This window comes from Schistocerca serialis, chromosome 1 (assembly GCF_023864345.2).
Source record: "Schistocerca serialis cubense isolate TAMUIC-IGC-003099 chromosome 1, iqSchSeri2.2, whole genome shotgun sequence".
Lineage (NCBI taxonomy): Eukaryota > Metazoa > Arthropoda > Insecta > Orthoptera > Acrididae > Schistocerca > Schistocerca serialis.
In genome coordinates, this window is record NC_064638.1 from 855,358,611 (window position 1) to 855,376,925 (window position 18,315).

The window sequence follows — 18,315 nt, forward strand, 5'->3', positions numbered from 1 at the left end:
AGTTGAACATCATTTATCTCAAGAAATTGTTTTAATGTCTCCTTTCACTCCGACTGATGCTTGTTAAGGTATTAAGCTCCAATATAACTTTACTTCCAATTTCTGATATCTCCCATCCTGTCACAATATTCGAAACAGAGGATATTTGCTTTTAGTACTAGGATATTTTGTTTCATTACAGTGTAAATGTCAGAGTTTGCTTACCTGGTCCCCCATATAGCCGTTGTGATGAAATCCGTGAGATACGGAAAGAGACAGGTCCAAGTTGTCGTTTCTCTGAAAAGGAAGAAATATATTTTCGTAAGAATGGTAGTACTCTCAGGTCATGTGGGCAAATTTAAACGATACCAAACTGTAACAGAAATTGTGAACGTACTGAAAATACAGGGCGTTAGGGGTATAAGTATAGATATTTGCGTTGATGGCTGAGGACAGTGTACTGAACAACATTACATCAGCATTTACTTCATTTGTAGACTAATTATTATAGCTATTACGAGTAGAATGTTTTTCGGTTATTTAGTACCTCCAAGTATGGATGGTGCAAGTAATCCGCCAACATTTATCTTCCCCTGGGCAGTAGGTCAGATAATGAAGTTTGGACACTAGGACGCAAAGTGGATAGTCTATATTGACAGGCGTAGACAACTTCACAGTGCAGTTATGACCATGTAGAAAACATCAACTAGTAAATTTTGGGGCATGTTTGCGGGAACATCGACAGACACAGAGAAAAACCAATTAACACGTTGAAGTGAGTATATATTAAGGTACCAGTTGTCGCAATATCTGTATCTATACCCCTAATGCCCAGTGTAAAAGAATTCGATTTTTCATATATTCTACTTTTTCACACAACTGGCTGAATAAAAAGTTCTAACAGGACGAAGTACATTTTAGTGCGCAGAAAGAAAATTTTTCTAAACTGCACTTCACCTTGCTATACAGACATGTAGCTGTGTACTTAAAATACAGCTCGCCGTTCTATACGATTTGATATTCCTACAGAGTTTACAAGAGGTAATTGTAGACTGTACAAATGGGGTAGCAACACTCGCCTGAGACCGGAACGCATATGGGACATGGCAGACCCAGGACAGGCCAAAGATGCTTCAGTCAGATTTTGAGGACTGTTAGTTATGACAGGGTTTAAAATAATTCTCATGTCTCCAACATACCTTTCGTGTACGGCCTCAAGAGGATAAGAAAGATAACAACTTACAAGGAGGCACTTAACGCCATTTCCTCTATTATTGTTGGTTATGATGATCTGGATCATCCTTTCATTAACACAGCAAAAGTTAGGTGTATTAGGCAGATTTATAGGCCTGATTTGTGTGTACCCAATCTAGCAGCAGAATAGTCTGTCCACGTTTGATAGAAACGTTTAATACGGAACCAAAAAAGGAAATTTTCAGTTTAGTACTAGGCTTTCTTTTTCTGCTTGCTTTTCCTTCCATGTATTCTGTTACTATTGTGAATAACTGTGGATACACACGGATATGTTCCAGTTGTGAAATCGTTCATGATCCATCGCTTTCTGACCGTCGCTAAACCGTTTATTCGATACGGAGAAACCAGACTGTAAAGTGCGGGACATTTTTCAGTATCTTTTCTCTCTCGGCACACTGTGTAACAATCTATGAGAGCGGTGCTAATAAACCAGTCAATCAAGAGCATGCCTCCACCACGGATACTGCCAATGAGTGCTATTAAAATTTCCATTTGCCGCATATGTATTATCGCCACAGCAGGCGGCGGAATAACTCGCGAAAGTTGGACAAACCTGGAAATAAACCTTACGCAGAGTTTTAATGGGAGTGTGGGGGTGCTCTTCGGTAACTAGCTGCGGTCCACCAAGATAATTCGGATCGCTCCAAGTCATTATAAGCCGAGCGCAGATAACGCGGGACCGCCTTGTTTTATGTGCGGGCCACTTTACGACTGGCGTGATAACACTGACACTTAACAAGCACAGCCACTGCCGAAACAATTTAACGGGCTGCAACCGGCGTAAAACAAATACCATTACATCCACCCGGCCACAACCCCTTTATGCCTGTCGCAAGTTCGGTAGCGACAACAGGAGATACATTTCTTCTCCGTAATGCACTTAGTGTGTTTCAGGGCGACTCTAGACTTGACATTTTATGGCGGAGTGGCATCGGCGGTATGACTGTTTCAGTTGGTACACCAGGGGATATATGGACATATAATCAACGTACATAGGATGGAAGTGAACTCTGTCGACAGATTTGATGGTGTACATTTTTTGAGTGGTTTTATATAAGGTATCCATAGTATCTGGTGAATTATTATTTATAGTTAGCGTTTTTACTTTGGCAGAATTCACATGTGGTGGGTATTTCCTCATACTGGATTATGCACCTCCGTTTCGTTTGACTGCTTGTCACCCTCAACTCAGGTTAATCTAGTAAAAATAAAACGACCGAGAGAGAGAGAGAGAGAGAGAGAGAGAGAGAGAGAGAGAGAGAGAGAGAGAGAGAGAGAAAGAAAAGAGGATCAAATATAGGTCAGTTGTCAACGAATGTTGTAATCTGAGATCTCTGGGTTTTCGTATTCTTAACTGTTGAGGTACCTGTTATTTTAACCAACGATAGAATAACGCTATGCCGAGTCGAGTCCAATGGTACTTTCACTGGTGTCGCATTATCGAAAAATGAAATGGACCTTAACTTTGTTCAGTCATATGTGATTAAGTGTACGCAGAATTAGTCATTTATCGAACTTTACCTTGGCGCATATAGTTTCTTAATGAAGAGAAGCTAACAAATTACCCGTTCCAGCATAAGGCGTGATAGCTAATGCATGGTTCGATCAAATTTAATTTGTTATGGTTCTGTTCGGTGTCGTCTATTACCATCGATGGACTACCTGTGCTTGAATGACTTGAGTAATATAGTTCACGAGAGTCCAGTCGACAGACTGACACGTGACACAGTCGCTGCCTATATAGATCCTTTCCTGAGCAACCTGTGCTTCTCAAACGACATTTCGTTGTATAATTTGCTGTGTTTGTGAAGACTGAGTACTTCATCTGCTTTAAAGAAAGATTACATATTTTGTCATCGTCTGCCAACATACATGAATTTTTTTCTTGGAGTTTGCCTCATGAGTGTAGATCTCTAATACGTTATTGCAATACTGATGTGTTAGAAGCTGATTAGCAGATAATTAATATTTCTTTGTTATGAATTAGTCCTACTTAAAATGGCTTGCGGGGCATAATGCATGGCTAAAACATCGAATTTTTATTATTTTGCTGTATGGTAATGCATAGCGAATGTTCCCTGAACGAAAATTCATCCCGAATGTACATTAATAACTTTTAACTCTGTCCGCAGACTTCGCTTCTACCCTCTAGGACGATGCGTACACATTATGGGACGTAAACCCCAGGACTTACATGATAAGTTTTGATATCTTGTGCCTTTTCACTTGAATAAGAATGGGGCCTAAATCCCCTAACCAGCCTACGTTTGTCCTTTTCATAGATGCGGTGGACAATAGGACTGTTGAATTCATTTCCAGATTCGCTAGCTTTTTATTTACCTGCCGTTTCGAGATTTTGAGATTCTAATTATTTACTGTTTTAATACAATATTATCAATTTTAAGGACATAAGGTAGCGGTCGTTATATTTTAACAGTAATAACTGGTAACATTCAACCGTTTTATGCCCCCCACAAAACGCAACAATGCGTTTCTAGAAACGGTGCTCTCATTATCAGCTCATGATTTAAACCACGAAAACGTTTACCAGCGCATTTTCGGCGTGCATAAAGTGAAGTGGAATAACAAGTTAGTGGCCTCCTATTACATTAATATCGTCGGCTTCTTTCCGTATTCGTCCCATCTCTCACCTACCGTATGTTCCTGATCAGCTGTGGGCTCCAACAGTGTAGAATTGGCGCTTCTCCAGGTGCTGGGAGTTGTGGCCTGACATGTCCGGAGCGCTTACACAGTCATGTCCGAGGTATTTCTGTGTAAACGCTTACACAGTGACACTTCGGACATGTCAGCACACAACCGCCAGACACCTGGAGAAGCACTAACTTGACACTCTTGGAGCTCAAAGGATCGGTCTCTTTCTGTTAACATACGGATTTTTATTTCGATTTTATTACTTCAGTTTCAGGCAATTTTCTCGCCTACTTAAGTCGTTGTCGGTAATCGGTGATATCTTTCTTGTCCACTATGCACACTGAAGTAGTGTCGACATTCATTACAAACTTCATAATTTACGGCCCGAACGTTCTAACTTTGTTTCTCAGCTCTATCCGCTCAATATTACTTAGTGCTCCCAAAAAAACTCAACTACAGATAAAAATTTTCAGTAGACCATTGACACAGACTCATATTATTTCATATCCAAATCACTGACTGATGGTTTGTAGACCAAACATGATATGGAGGAGGCGAGAGATAACAATGCTACTCACTCTTAAGAACAGAACCAGTAGGGAATGTGTAATACATGAGAAGCAAGAGAGTTTTGCAGGACGGAAAGAGTGTCGATTCTGTTTCAATGTTTGATTTTACCATCGTACATACAGGTGGATCAGTCGACATGTTTTCCTCACGTATCAGATTTTCCTGTCTTCCTGTAATTGCTTCTGAACAAGTTCATTACCAGTCGGGAACGGGCTTACCGCAACTTCGCGTGGAACCACTATATTAGAAGAGGATATGAGGCGATAAGTACTACCAAGTCCCTTTCGGTCGACAGGTGACTGCTTTGCTTTATCAGTGTTTCCTGTCGTACAACATATTTTATCGCGCAGATCATTAGGCCGTTGAGGCAAAATACTGCATATGTGCAAAATGTGAACAACGGCGTCAAGCAGAGGTATATAGTTGCAGAGAGGACGTTGCAAAGAGACAGTATCAAATTTTGAAAGTAATTGCGGCATTAGCATGTATGCATATTTCGCCCTCAGTTTGTTTCCTGCAGTTTTGAGTTAACTGATACCTCATGCGCACAACCATAAATTTCTAGCCGAAAAGAAAATAGAGGAGTGCTCAGTTCGCAATATTGACAGTGGCGTAAGATTCGACTTGGAGGTGGCCAGTTAAGAATCCTAGTGGCGAAAGTAAAGTGTATTGCCAAATCTAGCCGGACAAAATGGGGATAATTTGGTGAGCACAGTCTCTGATCTGGTGATCTCACACCGCGTCATCATAGATAAGATACTTTGGATGCATACGTTAGCTACTTCTCGAGCGAGATGCACTATGCGGTGATACTAGTTTTCTGCCGCTTTCTTTCATTCCATGCTCATCATTGACAACACAAGCATAACTTTAAAGTGCACAATCACACATTACTGTCGTGTATCTAATAAAATTTTGCTTCTAGTACATGATTCGATAGGTGAAGGAGGATAACGGCAAATCACTATTCGTCGGAACTTGCTCAACATAACACAGCGGGATTTTCAGATTAACACGAATACCCAGTGCGTATGGATACTTACATAAGAAAGAAGCCTTACTTGCAACTGAAGACCAACTTCGTGTACAAAGTCTATGTGTTTTCGACGGTGAAGCTGTTGCTATATGCTGCTAATTCCTGCTTAGCCATGGAACAACTGAAGGTGGGTTTAGTGGATAAAAGTCCAAAGATGAAGTCTTGAACCAACTGTCTCTATGACACGTCAGTTTTGACTGTTATCATGGTAAGGTTCCTCATGTGATGTTCGTTGTTGCCAGCTTCAAATCAGCATATCACCCTTCAGGTGTGTAGCTGTGTTGTATGAATAACTAATTAAATGTAATGATTGGCTTGGTTCAAATGGCTCTGAGCACTATGGGACTTAACATCTATGGTCATCAGTCCCCTAGAACTTAGAACTACTTAAACCTAACTAACCTAAGGACAGCACACAACACCCAGCCATCACGAGGCAGAGAAAATCCCTGACCCCGCCGGGAATCGAACCCGGGAACCCGGGCGTGGGAAGCGAGAACGCTACCGCACGACCACGAGATGCGGGCTATGTAATGATTAGTTGTGACGTGTTCAACAACCAAGGACGGCTATCGAGCTTATTCCTCCCTCCCCCCATATAATCGCCTGATTTAATAAAACGTTGCAGACCAACTTCCTCTCGATGTCAAACTTCCGTTGATAGAAATTTCATCAGAAATTTCATCACCACTGAAATTTTAACTAGGGACCTATGGATTGAGCGTCACAATTTTGTAACTTTGATGGCAGAGACACAGTGCAGAAAAGCCACAGTCCTGTAAAGTCTTGGATCTGCAGTTATTATTCTTTATACAATCCAAACTCAGCGATATCACACGAAATGCTCACGCTCTCGTGAAGCTACTACTGACGGTGCTGTACACGGCGTGTCCTTTCTGGTGAAAAACAAGCACATCTTTTGCAGCACTTCCTTCTCCGATTCGGACATACAACACTGGCGGCAGCAGATTGACGACTCTTGATTTCCGATGCGGCAAGAGTGGCGAAATTCTGGAGATGGACGGGTCGCGGAAACACGGGGAAATATCGCACGGCATTACATCAGTCACGGGCGCTCAGAATCGGCGGAGCGGCAAGGCGAGGCTAGCGTGCTATCCGTTATGACGGTAAATCCCGGCTGACGGCCGACTGACTCACGGCGCGCGGCCCGCCTGTCGCGGCACAGCGAGACTTGCAAATTTATTGGCTGCTGCTCGCGCAGAAGCGCCGCTGCCAGCCTCCCTTCCTCAGCGCGCAGCCTCAGCTGTAGTGCTCCGGTAGAAATCGCCGTCAAACGTGTGGACGCCGTCGGGGAAACGTTGCATTTGCGTTCGGGAACATGTCAGTGTAGTCCAAACCGGTAATGCTAGAACATTTAACATTGGGTCATATGTAAGTGTAAGGTCACGATAAGTGGACATAGCAGCCGAATATTTTACCTAGTTGTCACATTTCTTGCAATTTTCAGACGCTGTCGGAGCAAATCGATGCCCGATTCCGGAATTACACCACATTAAAAACTCTGTACCCTGTTTGTGTCTCGGTCTCGAGTGGCAATAAAAGGAATGATCATAAACTACAAATTCTGTTTATTTCCTCATTTTATATGCACATTAATTTTACAGTTGGTACACTACATATAAGGAGAAATTTACAAGCGATGATAACCAAAGACTGAGACAGATTTTTTCACAGATGTCTTTTACTCCATTTCAGTGTTCACATGATCTTTTTCAAAGTACGCCGTCTTACTTGAATGCAATTTTTATAGCGTGTCTGCCTGTCCTCGAACACATGGTCCAGGCCATTCTTTGTCAGGTCCTTGAGAACTGCTTCAGAGTTCTCAAATCTAATGCCCCAAAGCTTTGCTTTTAGTGATGCAAGATCGGGGCTATAAGGCCGAGGAGATGCACAGGTAATGTTGAATTAAGCCGTAAACTGCGTGACCTGATTTGCGACGTGAGGCCACGCATTGTCATCATGAAGTCGCGTCGTGTAGTAAATCATTCCATGCCAGTAAAAAAAAAAAAAAAAAAAAAAAATGGTCACCATCACTTCCACTGCAGAAGGAACAAGTTTCCCCTTTTTTGGTGTTGGAGAAACTGGCGATTTCCAAACTGTGCTGGCTCGTGTTCCTTCGAGATCAGAGTCACGCAGCCGTGACTCATCACCGGTGATAATCGATTTTAGAAACTCATCCCCTCGAACGCAGCACTTCACGGCTTGTCTCCACTCGCACTGCCTTTTGTTCAGGAGTTAACAGACGTGGCACCCAACGACCAATAACACGGGTCATATGGAGATGATCATATATGATCGTGACGACACTGCCATACGTAGTCCTCAAAACTTCACCGACGTGACGTAATGTTATCCGCCGATTCTCACGGATAATCATAGCAGCTCTGTTGATGTTGACTTAAGTCACAGCAGAAGCCGAACCATCAGGCCTACTTTGCTTAACACGGACAAGTCGGCCTTCTTTGAAGACCTTGAACCACCTAAACACCGTTGCACGGGGTAGTGTATCTTCACCACACGCTTGTTGCAGCTTTTCACAAGTTTAAGTGGGTGTATGTTTTAAACGAACACAGAATTTTATTGCGCCATACTCCTCCTCTGGCGCCACCTCCACTGTTTGGTATGCGAAATGCAAAGAGCGTCTACGAAATAGGCCATTACCACCAACCGATGCGAGAGTGCTTTCGCCTTTGGACTTTACACATGAAATCCTGTACCTTTTTAAATATTCATATCACAGACAGGAAACTATCACCTAAGCTACAGGTAAAAACCAGTCTGTCTTTGTGGAGCAGCTCTAGATCTAATACGAAGGGTCGTAGTGTTCCGGTAAAATGCAGTCGTACCTGACGAGAAGGACGCAAATTCGAGCTCCACGCTGTCTGTAGTTTACACTTGTCTTAGACCGGCAGTAAGCTCAAGTTTTCGCGACTAAACATGGGCCTAATAAAAAAATGGATTTTATATAATAATGAATTTATTCGATAGACCTAACCCTTCCTGCTGAAACCAAAATTTTAAAACCGTCCCTTCCCAGTCCACAAACGATATTTTGCCCGACTTTGAAGACTAACGTACTTAGTGCAACCAGTTCGTAGGCTATATGAACGATCGAGATGTCAAAAGTACATCCAAACTGATAACGATCTATCAGTACGTACGTAATCAGTGCTATGAAGAACACGGCACTCGAATGGCTTGAATATCTTTCGGCTTATACTATCGGTCGCAGTGAGTTCGTATTTCCACTTTTATGTTTGTTGCTTACCAGTAACTAAAAAATGTAAACAGAATAAACTCAACAAACCAAATAATTCAATTCATATCACAGTGACAACCAAAATTTTAAGTACCTTTGGAGATAGGGCATTAATTTTCAAAAAGCTTCGTTTTCATTATGTAAAATTCACTGAAAGGGTAATGTATAACGCCATCTTCCGGAGTTTCCAAATGATCTTTTTATGCGTACAATAACCCAAAAGGTGTGAATTACGATTACACTAACATGGCTTGTGGCGTTTTAAGTGCATTTTTCAAGGCTGTAACTACAGCAATTGAAGTAGACAAAGACTCGACCCTCTTACACGGTGTCAACGCTCGTCGAGAAGCATGAAAACTTGAAGCAAAGGAATGGCATTAACCACAAAATATAATTGCCGTCGCATCGTTTCACGAGATTTTTCGACAAAATAAAGCGAACGTGGTTATAGCTACACGGTTATAATGTCTTACTTCATAAAACTACAAAAAAAGGCAAACATTTCATCAAATGTTACAGCAAAGGAGGATAATGAAAGTATCAACACCTTTTTTAAGCTAAACCGATACATGTATCCACTATACAGCTCAATCAAGTTCTCTACAATTGCTTTAGTTCATAAACAGTGATGTCGATGTAACTGCCCACGGAAGATAAATATAATCGCCAAGCAATTTAAGAATCACATTTAATAAATCTGCAGTTTTAACACATGTATTCTCCGAAAAAAATGTTTAATCAGAACAACGTAATACGAAAAGTAGAAAGTAGAGCTTTCATGTCCATTATGATTAATCAATCAGACCGAGTAATGTGGCGTTTCTGAAGCCTTCAAAAATGGTTCAAATGGCTCTGAGCACTATGGGACTCAACTGCTAAGGTCATTAGTCCCCTAGAACTTAGAACTAGTTAAACCTAACTAACCTAAGGACATCACAAGCATCCATGCCCGAGGCAGGATTCGAACCTGCGACCGTAGCGGTCTTGCGGTTCCAGACTGCAGCGCCTTTAACCGCACGGCCACTTCGGCCGGCTCTGAAGCCTTCGATTTAGGTTTCCTCAGATAGCCTAAGGGCACGCTGGCAGTTTGCTTTGGAAAAGACGTGGCAGAACTCCTTCCCAATCGTTGTCTGTCTGAGCCTGTTCTAAGTCTCTAATTACATAAGTCGATTTTCAAAATGGTTGGCTCTGAGCACTATGGGACTTAACGTCTGAGGTCATCAGTCCCCTAGAACTTAGATCTACTTTAACCTAACTAACCTAAGGACATCACACACATCCATGTCCGAGGCAGGATTCGAACCTGCGACCGTAGCGGTCGCGTGGTTCCAGACTGTAGCGCCTAGAACCGCTCGGCCGCTCCGGTCGGCAGTCGATTTTCAGTTTCCCAGTCGGCTCTGTACTTTTGCAACAACGCCGCACAGAGCAAAGCTTTCTAAACTTTCACCCGCAGGTGCTGCAGCGTCACTGTGGTGGGGGGCCTTTCCTACATAATTAGTATTTCGGTGGTTGCCAGAGCACTTTTCGTAGCTCTCTGTCTGCATTTTATAATTGTAGGACTAATTTCTTTACTTCGTGACGACAATATTTTAGTAAAAACAGTGAACATGAAACGACGATGTTGAGGAGCGCTTCCTTCCAAAGTATAAACTATTCGGTTTTATAACAACCTATGTACATGTGTAATTCTTTTCTTGATCAAGATTCTGAAAAATGAGTCTTTCGCCAGTCTCAAGGAATTTTGTTTAACAACTGCATGCTTCTGAAAATACACAAAAAAACATAAATGTAATGCTGAACACAACTTTCAATTCTGAAGGTATATCAGATTTTAGGTAAAAAAATGCCACACGTGTCAGCATTGCGCATTTTGGCGCAGAGAGAAGTGCAGGGATGCCGACGCAGTAATAGTAAGTTGAATAAGCGTGTATCGGTTAAGTGGACGGCATACTTTGAAAAATAAGCAAAATCGCGCCTCGTACTTACAGTCCACTGTGCGACGCTGGCTGCTGTAAATGATATCAAAATACAGACGACAGAAGTTCCAGATTTACTTTCGGTGCAATTAAAATTCTTATTTTCTCTCCAAAATGTGAAATTTACTATAAGAAAAATGCTTGGGAACAGAACAATGTATGTCAGCACGTCAGCCCTATATTACACGAAGCGTGATCAAAAAGTTACGGGATATATTTTTATTTTACGAGCTTCATGCATCCTATTTTCAGATTTTTTTATGTTGTTGGTACATCTGTTCCTGATTTATGTTTGCGTTTTCGGCAGTATTATATCTGAAGGGGATTACACTGAAGGGGACAAAGCTGATGTTGATTAAATAAAGTTTCTTTAAGAAAACCAAAAATTCCCGTTAATTTTTGATCATGCCTCGAACGTAATAAAAATACTTTCTGAAACTTTCACATGCTGGGATAATGGTTAGTGATTTCGTGAGTATTCGCTCACATACAGATCTGTCACACCTCGTGCAGAGTTCAGTCACATATTTTTTTTTATCCACTCCCGCACACCTTGTCATATTTTACTGAAATGCTTCAGGGTTTTAGTGAATAGCGCGTCTTGAGCGGCTGACGCGAGACGTCCGTTTGACAATGAGTGCGGCTGCAGCGGAAGAGCGTGTCAGAGCAGCGAGCAGGTAGCTCGCCAGCGGCAGGGGAGGCGCGCTGCGAAACCACGGCACAAGGACAACATTTTCGTTGGCGCGGCATAACACGGCGCACGGAGAAGAGAAACAAACGGGCCACCGCCGGCCGTGTGGCGCTAATATCTAAGTGGGATCGTTAGCCGGGCCGAGCACACTTGCGAGTTGTCTCCCAAGTTACTGGCCCGGGATTTGGCCGCCCTGCCTCCCCCAGCGACGCCAAGTTTATTTAATGCGCTTTGTAATCTAGATTAGCTGCCAGTCGCGTGGACAGAGGTTTAAAACTGCGACGGGCGGCAGCCAATCCCAGCGGCCAGGAGCGCAATATTGGGGGATTATTGCTATCATCGCGTAAACTTGCTTACCTTTAAGCTTAGGCATCGGCAGCGCGTATTTTATTGGCTGCTGGGAGCTACTGTCGGAGACAGTTTCGATCCCACCAGCAAGACATCACGATATCTCCTCTCTCTCTCTCTCTCTCTCTCTCTCTCTCTCTCTCTCTCTCTCTCTATTCCAGCTTTATAGGAATTTTCCTGTCAGATGGTAATCCTTACTCGAAACTTCATCCAACTAGATTTATCTACACTCCTGGAAATTGAAATAAGAACACCGTGAATTCATTGTCCCAGGAAGGGGAAACTTTATTGACACATTCCTGGGGTCAGATACATCACATGATCACACTGACAGAACCACAGGCACATAGACACAGGCAACAGAGCATGCACAATGTCGGCACTAGTACAGTGTATATCCACCTTTCGCAGCAATGCAGGCTGCTATTCTCCCATGGAGACGATCGTAGAGATGCTGGATGTAGTCCTGTGGAACGGCTTGCCATGCCATTTCCACCTGGCGCCTCAGTTGGACCAGCGTTCGTGCTGGACGTGCAGACCGCGTGAGACGACGCTTCATCCAGTCCCAAACATGCTCAATGGGGGACAGATCCGGAGATCTTGCTGGCCAGGGTAGTTGACTTACACCTTCTAGAGCACGTTGGGTGGCACGGGATACATGCGGACGTGCATTGTCCTGTTGGAACAGCAAGTTCCCTTGCCGGTCTAGGAATGGTAGAACGATGGGTTCGATGACGGTTTGGATGTACCGTGCACTATTCAGTGTCCCCTCGACGATCACCAGTGGTGTACGGCCAGTGTAGGAGATCGCTCCCCACACCATGATGCCGGGTGTTGGCCCTGTGTGCCTCGGTCGTATGCAGTCCTGATTGTGGCGCTCACCTGCACGGCGCCAAACACGCATACGACCATCATTGGCACCAAGGCAGAAGCGACTCTCATCGCTGAAGACGACACGTCTCCATTCGTCCCTCCATTCACGCCTGTCGCGACACCACTGGAGGCGGGCTGCACGATGTTGGGGCGTGAGCGGAAGACGGCCTAACGGTGTGCGGGACCGTAGCCCAGCTTCATGGAGACGGTTGCGAATGGTCCTCGCCGATACCCCAGGAGCAACAGTGTCCCTAATTTGCTGGGAAGTGGCGGTGCGGTCCCCTACGGCACTGCGTAGGATCCTACGGTCTTGGCGTGCATCCGTGCGTCGCTGCGGTCCGGTCCCAGGTCGACGGGCACGTGCACCTTCCGCCGACCACTGGCAACAACATCGATGTACTGTGGAGACCTCACGCCCCACGTGTTGAGCAATTCGGCGGTACGTCCACCCGGCCTCCCGCATGCCCACTATACGCCCTCGCTCAAAGTCCGTCAACTGCACATACGGTTCACGTCCACGCTGTCGCGGCATGCTACCAGTGTTAAAGACTGCGATGGAGCTCCGTATGCCACGGCAAACTGGCTGACACTGACGGCGGCGGTGCACAAATGCTGCGCAGCTAGCGCCATTCGACGGCCAACACCGCGGTTCCTGGTGTGTCCGCTGTGCCGTGCGTGTGATCATTGCTTGTACAGCCCTCTCGCAGTGTCCGGAGCAAGTATGGTGGGTCTGACACACCGGTGTCAATGTGTTCTTTTTTCCATTTCCAGGAGTGTATATATTGTGTGTCTGTGTGTTCGTGTGTGTCCTTGTGTTCGTGTGTAAGTTTTACACAACTGGGTACAAGGAATGATATATTTTCGCTCTATAGACATTTCATAATACATTTGATCTATACAGCGCTTATGGTCCGAATGGTCTCTTTCGAGCTCTTGGCCAATAGGCTCGATTATCATATTGTTGGTTACTGGGTGTTGTTAGAGTATAAGGTTTTGATATGATCAACGATGCTGAACTGTAAAGAAAAGGATGCCAAGAGATCCATCCAACTGAATGTGGCTGATAGAAATACATCACTGTTTACGAAAACTGCAGAAGGAATCGTCTGAATCACTCAAAATCCGACGATTTGTAGAATAACAAGTGATTAATATTAACGTCCCCTCTTTTGTGTGACCATACAAGTCATTGTTATGCCACGTTCAGACAGTACAGAGCCGTCAAACGAAGCGTAAAGATGCAAGCGAGTGCCGGTATGCCTCGTAGACGTCAAACAGCGCAATATCACCACGTGAGTTCGAACGGGGTATAATGATTGGTCTCCTGCGACTTGGCCTGTCGTACCGTGACATTGCGCATCGTCCACGCCACGCTACTACGACAGCAATGTGTTTGTGAAACCGTTGGATAGAAGAGGATCCCACGCAGTGGCGAGTATGTACTGGACCACACTAAGTGAGTGTAGCGCGGGATGACTGCCATATTGATCACATAGTCGTAATCAACAGAACAGCTTCACACACAGTAATGGCTCGACGCTGGAACACTCCAACGGATGTGGACTTGTGGTTCGACGCCTTATGATGAGGATTGGGACTGGTGGCACGCATGCCACTGCATCAGCTTCTATTGACCACAAGCCACCAACGTCTCAGATGAAATGGCCACGTGAACGGCGTCAGTGGCGTGCTGATGGCAAAATGTAGTGTTGGGGGTGATTACTGGCTTAAACTTGTCGTAAAGTGATGGCCGCGTAGGTGTTAGACGCTACCACGATGAATGCATTCCGGCAGACTGCGTTATTGAGTTTCGTACACTCCTCTGCACGGCCATCCATCTTACGCCGCCTCAACTCCATACAACATCGGGGTTTACGACTTGCGATCGGAGCGCTTTATACTAGTCCCGTCGAGAGTCTTCATGCTGACGCTGGTGAATTGCCACTCACCTACCGGCGCGATATACTGCTTTGTCGGTATGCCTGTCGGCTACTGTCAATGCCCGACCACCCGTCTTATCGTTCCTTTTTTGACGACTCTCTCGACCGTCAATACGGGTTGTATGTCTCTGCCCTGCTACCCCCTGGAGTTCGATTTCGTCGCCTCCTTCAACACCTTAATTTTTCACTCCCTGCAACCTTTCGAGCGGGCGAGAGCCACACGCCACCTTGGCTCCAGGCTCAGGTTCGCGTTCACCTTGACCTCAGCTCGCTCCCAAAGGAGGTTACCCCCGGTTCGGTCTACCACTCCCGTTTTGTCGAACTTCGTTCGAAGTTCATTAATATGACCTTCATTTATACAGATGGCTCTAAGACCAATGACGGGGTCGGGTGTTCTTTTATTGTCGGGTCACAAAGTTTCAAATACCGGCTCCATGGCCATTGTTCGGTCTTCACAGCTGAGCTCTTTGCCCTCTACCAGGCTGTTCTTTACATCTGCCGCCACCGACATTCTGCTTATGTCATCTGCTCCGGTTCACTCTTTCGTGCACCGGATCCAACGCTCTCTTCAGCAGCTGGTGGACGTCGGTTCTCCGGTTAGCTTTATGTGGGTTCCTGGCCATGTCGGTATCCCTGGGAACGAAGCTGCAGATGCCGCGGCCAAGGCTGCGGTCCTCCAGCCTCGGACAGCTTCTTGTTGTGTCCCTTCGTCAGATTGCAGCAGGGTCATTTGTCGGCGCATTTTATCGCTGTGGCATGCCGATTGGGCTGCACTTACGGACAACAAGCTTCGGGCCTTGAAACCTCTTCACAGCTGAGCTCTTTGCCCTCTACCAGGCTGTTCTTTACATCTGCCGCCACCGACATTCTGCTTATGTCATCTGCTCCGGTTCACTCTTTCGTGCACCGGATCCAACGCTCTCTTCAGCAGCTGGTGGACGTCGGTTCTCCGGTTAGCTTTATGTGGGTTCCTGGCCATGTCGGTATCCCTGGGAACGAAGCTGCAGATGCCGCGGCCAAGGCTGCGGTCCTCCAGCCTCGGACAGCTTCTTGTTGTGTCCCTTCGTCAGATTGCAGCAGGGTCATTTGTCGGCGCATTTTATCGCTGTGGCATGCCGATTGGGCTGCACTTACGGACAACAAGCTTCGGGCCTTGAAACCTCTTCCTGCGGCTTGGACGTCCTCCTCCCGCCCTTCTCGACGGGAGGAGGTCGTTTTGGCCCGGTTACGAATTGGACACTGCCGGTTCAGCCATCGCCATCTGCTGGCGGCTGCGCCGGCGCCGTTCTGCCCATGTGGGCAATTGCTGACGGTCCGCCACATTTTAACGTCCTGTCCGGATTTTAACACGCTGCGTCTTGATCTTGGCCTGCCATGTACTCTAGATGCCATTTTAGCGGATGACCCACGAGCAGCTGCTCGCGTTCTTCGTTTTATCAACTTGACAAACCTCTCTAAGGACATTTGATTATGCTGTTTTTTTTAATCCTATGCCTGTCAGTCTGTCTTTTATCGTGTTTTCCCTTTTCGTCGCTGTTTTAAACTTGTGCCTCGCGGTGCATTCCTAACGTAGTCTGGGCGCTAATGACCGTTGAAGTTGTGCGCCCTAACCCCCCCCCCCCCTCCCCCAACAAAAAAAGACTGCGTTATTGAACAGCATAGCGGGCAAACGCCGACTGTGATGGCTTAGAGGGCCATTGTCTGTAACATGCGATCTTGCCTCCTACAATATGTGATCAAAAGTATCCGGACACCTGGCTGAAAATGACTTACAAGTTCGTGGCGCCCTCCATCGGTAATGCTGGAATTCAGTATGGTGTTGGCCCACCGTTAGCCTTGATGGCAGCTTCCACTCTCGCAGGCATACGTTCAACCAGGTGCTGGACGGTTTCTTAGGGAATGGTAGTCCATTATTCACGGAGTGCTGCACTGAGGAGAGGTATCGATGTCGGTCGGTTAGGCCTGGCATGAAGTCGGCGTTCCAAAACATCCCAAAGGTGTTGGTTCTACGGGATTCAGGTCAGTCCATTACAGGGACGTTATTGTCGTGTAACCACTCTGCCACAGGCCGTGCAATATGAGCAGGTGCTCGATCGTGTTGAAAGATGCAATCGCCATCCCCGAATTGCTCTTCAACAATGGGAAGCAAGAAGGTGCTTAAAACATCAATGTGCTACCACCTGCTGCCAGGTACTCCATATCAGCGACCTCAGTAGCCATTAGATATCGTGAGAGAGCAGAATGGGGAGCTCCGCGGAACCTATGGACTTCGAACGTGGTCAGGTGATTGCTCTTCAACAGTGGGAAGCAAGAAGGTGCAACAGTGGGAAGCAAGAAGGTGCTTAAAACATCAATGTAGGCATGTGCTGTGATAGTGCCAAGCAGAACAACAATGGGTGCAAGCCCCCTCCATGAAAAACACGACCGCACCACAACCCCGCCGCCTCCACACGCTGGCAGATGACGTTCACCGGGCATTCGCCATACTCACAATCTGCCGTCGGATCGCCACATTGTGTACCGTGATTCGTCACTCCACACAACGTTTATCCACTGTTCAATTGTCCAATGTTAACGCTCCTTACACCAAACGAGGCGTCGTTTGGCATTTACCGGCGTGGTGAACAGTCGCTCGACCATGAAATCCACGTTTTCTCACCTCCCGCCTAACTGTCATAACAATTGCAGTGGATCCTAATGCAGATTGGAATTCCTGTGTCATGGTCTGGATAGATGTTTGCCTATTACACATTACGAAACTGTCAGCGGTCTCAAACAGTGGACCTAGGGATGTTTAGGAGTGTGACAATCTCGCGTACAGACGTATGGCACAAGTGACACCCAATCACCTGATTACATTTGAAGACCCTTTCTGCTCTCTCACGATGTCTAATGACTACTGACGTCGCTGATATGGAGTGCTTGGCAGTAGGTGGCAGCACATTGCACGTAATGTGAGAAACGTATGTTTTTGGGGGTGTCCGGATACTTTTGATCACGTAGTGTACGTATTGAGGGCAGTCTTCTGGACAGCAACCGTTAAATCAAGGAGATTTTAGAGCCGGCGACACTGCTCTTCCTGCCACGCACATACGGCGAGTTATGTGCAATCTTTCCTGGAAGAATGTTGGGTATCACTGCTCCCCTGGCCTGCAAGCTCGCCTAACATGTCGCCCATCGCACATGTCCGCAACATGGTCGGTCGGCAGCTTGGTCGTTCCGGTCCTCCTGGAACCACTGCCTGTGCTTTGTTACACAGGCCTACATACCGCGTGGTATTGTGCTCTCCAGCCGCATATCCAGGCCCTCTTTGATTCCACGCCGCGACGTATAGAGGATCAGATTGCTGCATGTCGCGAATTCATACAATACTCACGGTCAAAGTGCACTGTACTGCAAGTCGAAGCATTTTTATGTTGAAAAAGTATACATTTATGTCTACTGTTGCAGTTTGCCTTCTTACAACCGGTTTTTTTTTTTTTTTTTTTTTCACCTCCTTCGGCATCAAACGTAACGACTGCGTGCCAGGGGTTGTCAAGAGGATGATACTGTGAACCGAAACCGGTAGCCAAAGGCAAAACAAACAAACTGCGACTGTAGACAAAAACACACAGTTTTCCAGTACTGTACTGATCGCTGTTCCACCGTCAATATGTCGGAATATGTCATTTGTGTGTTGTCTTTAACTTGTGCAATAAATTTCATTGTAACCCATG

At 45.7% G+C, this 18,315-nt stretch overlaps 1 protein-coding gene across 5 annotated transcripts in view; it reads right to left on the minus strand.

The window, feature by feature from the left end:
* Positions 1 to 18,315, minus strand: part of LOC126485413 (TOX high mobility group box family member 3-like) — a 489,322-nt gene that overhangs the window by 132,795 nt on the left and 338,212 nt on the right. For all 5 annotated transcript variants that reach the window (XM_050108876.1, XM_050108870.1, XM_050108874.1 and 2 more), the window contains one exon: positions 205 to 276. In XM_050108876.1, the coding sequence (XP_049964833.1) occupies positions 205 to 276 (72 nt within the window). The remainder of the gene's footprint in view (positions 1 to 204; positions 277 to 18,315) is intronic.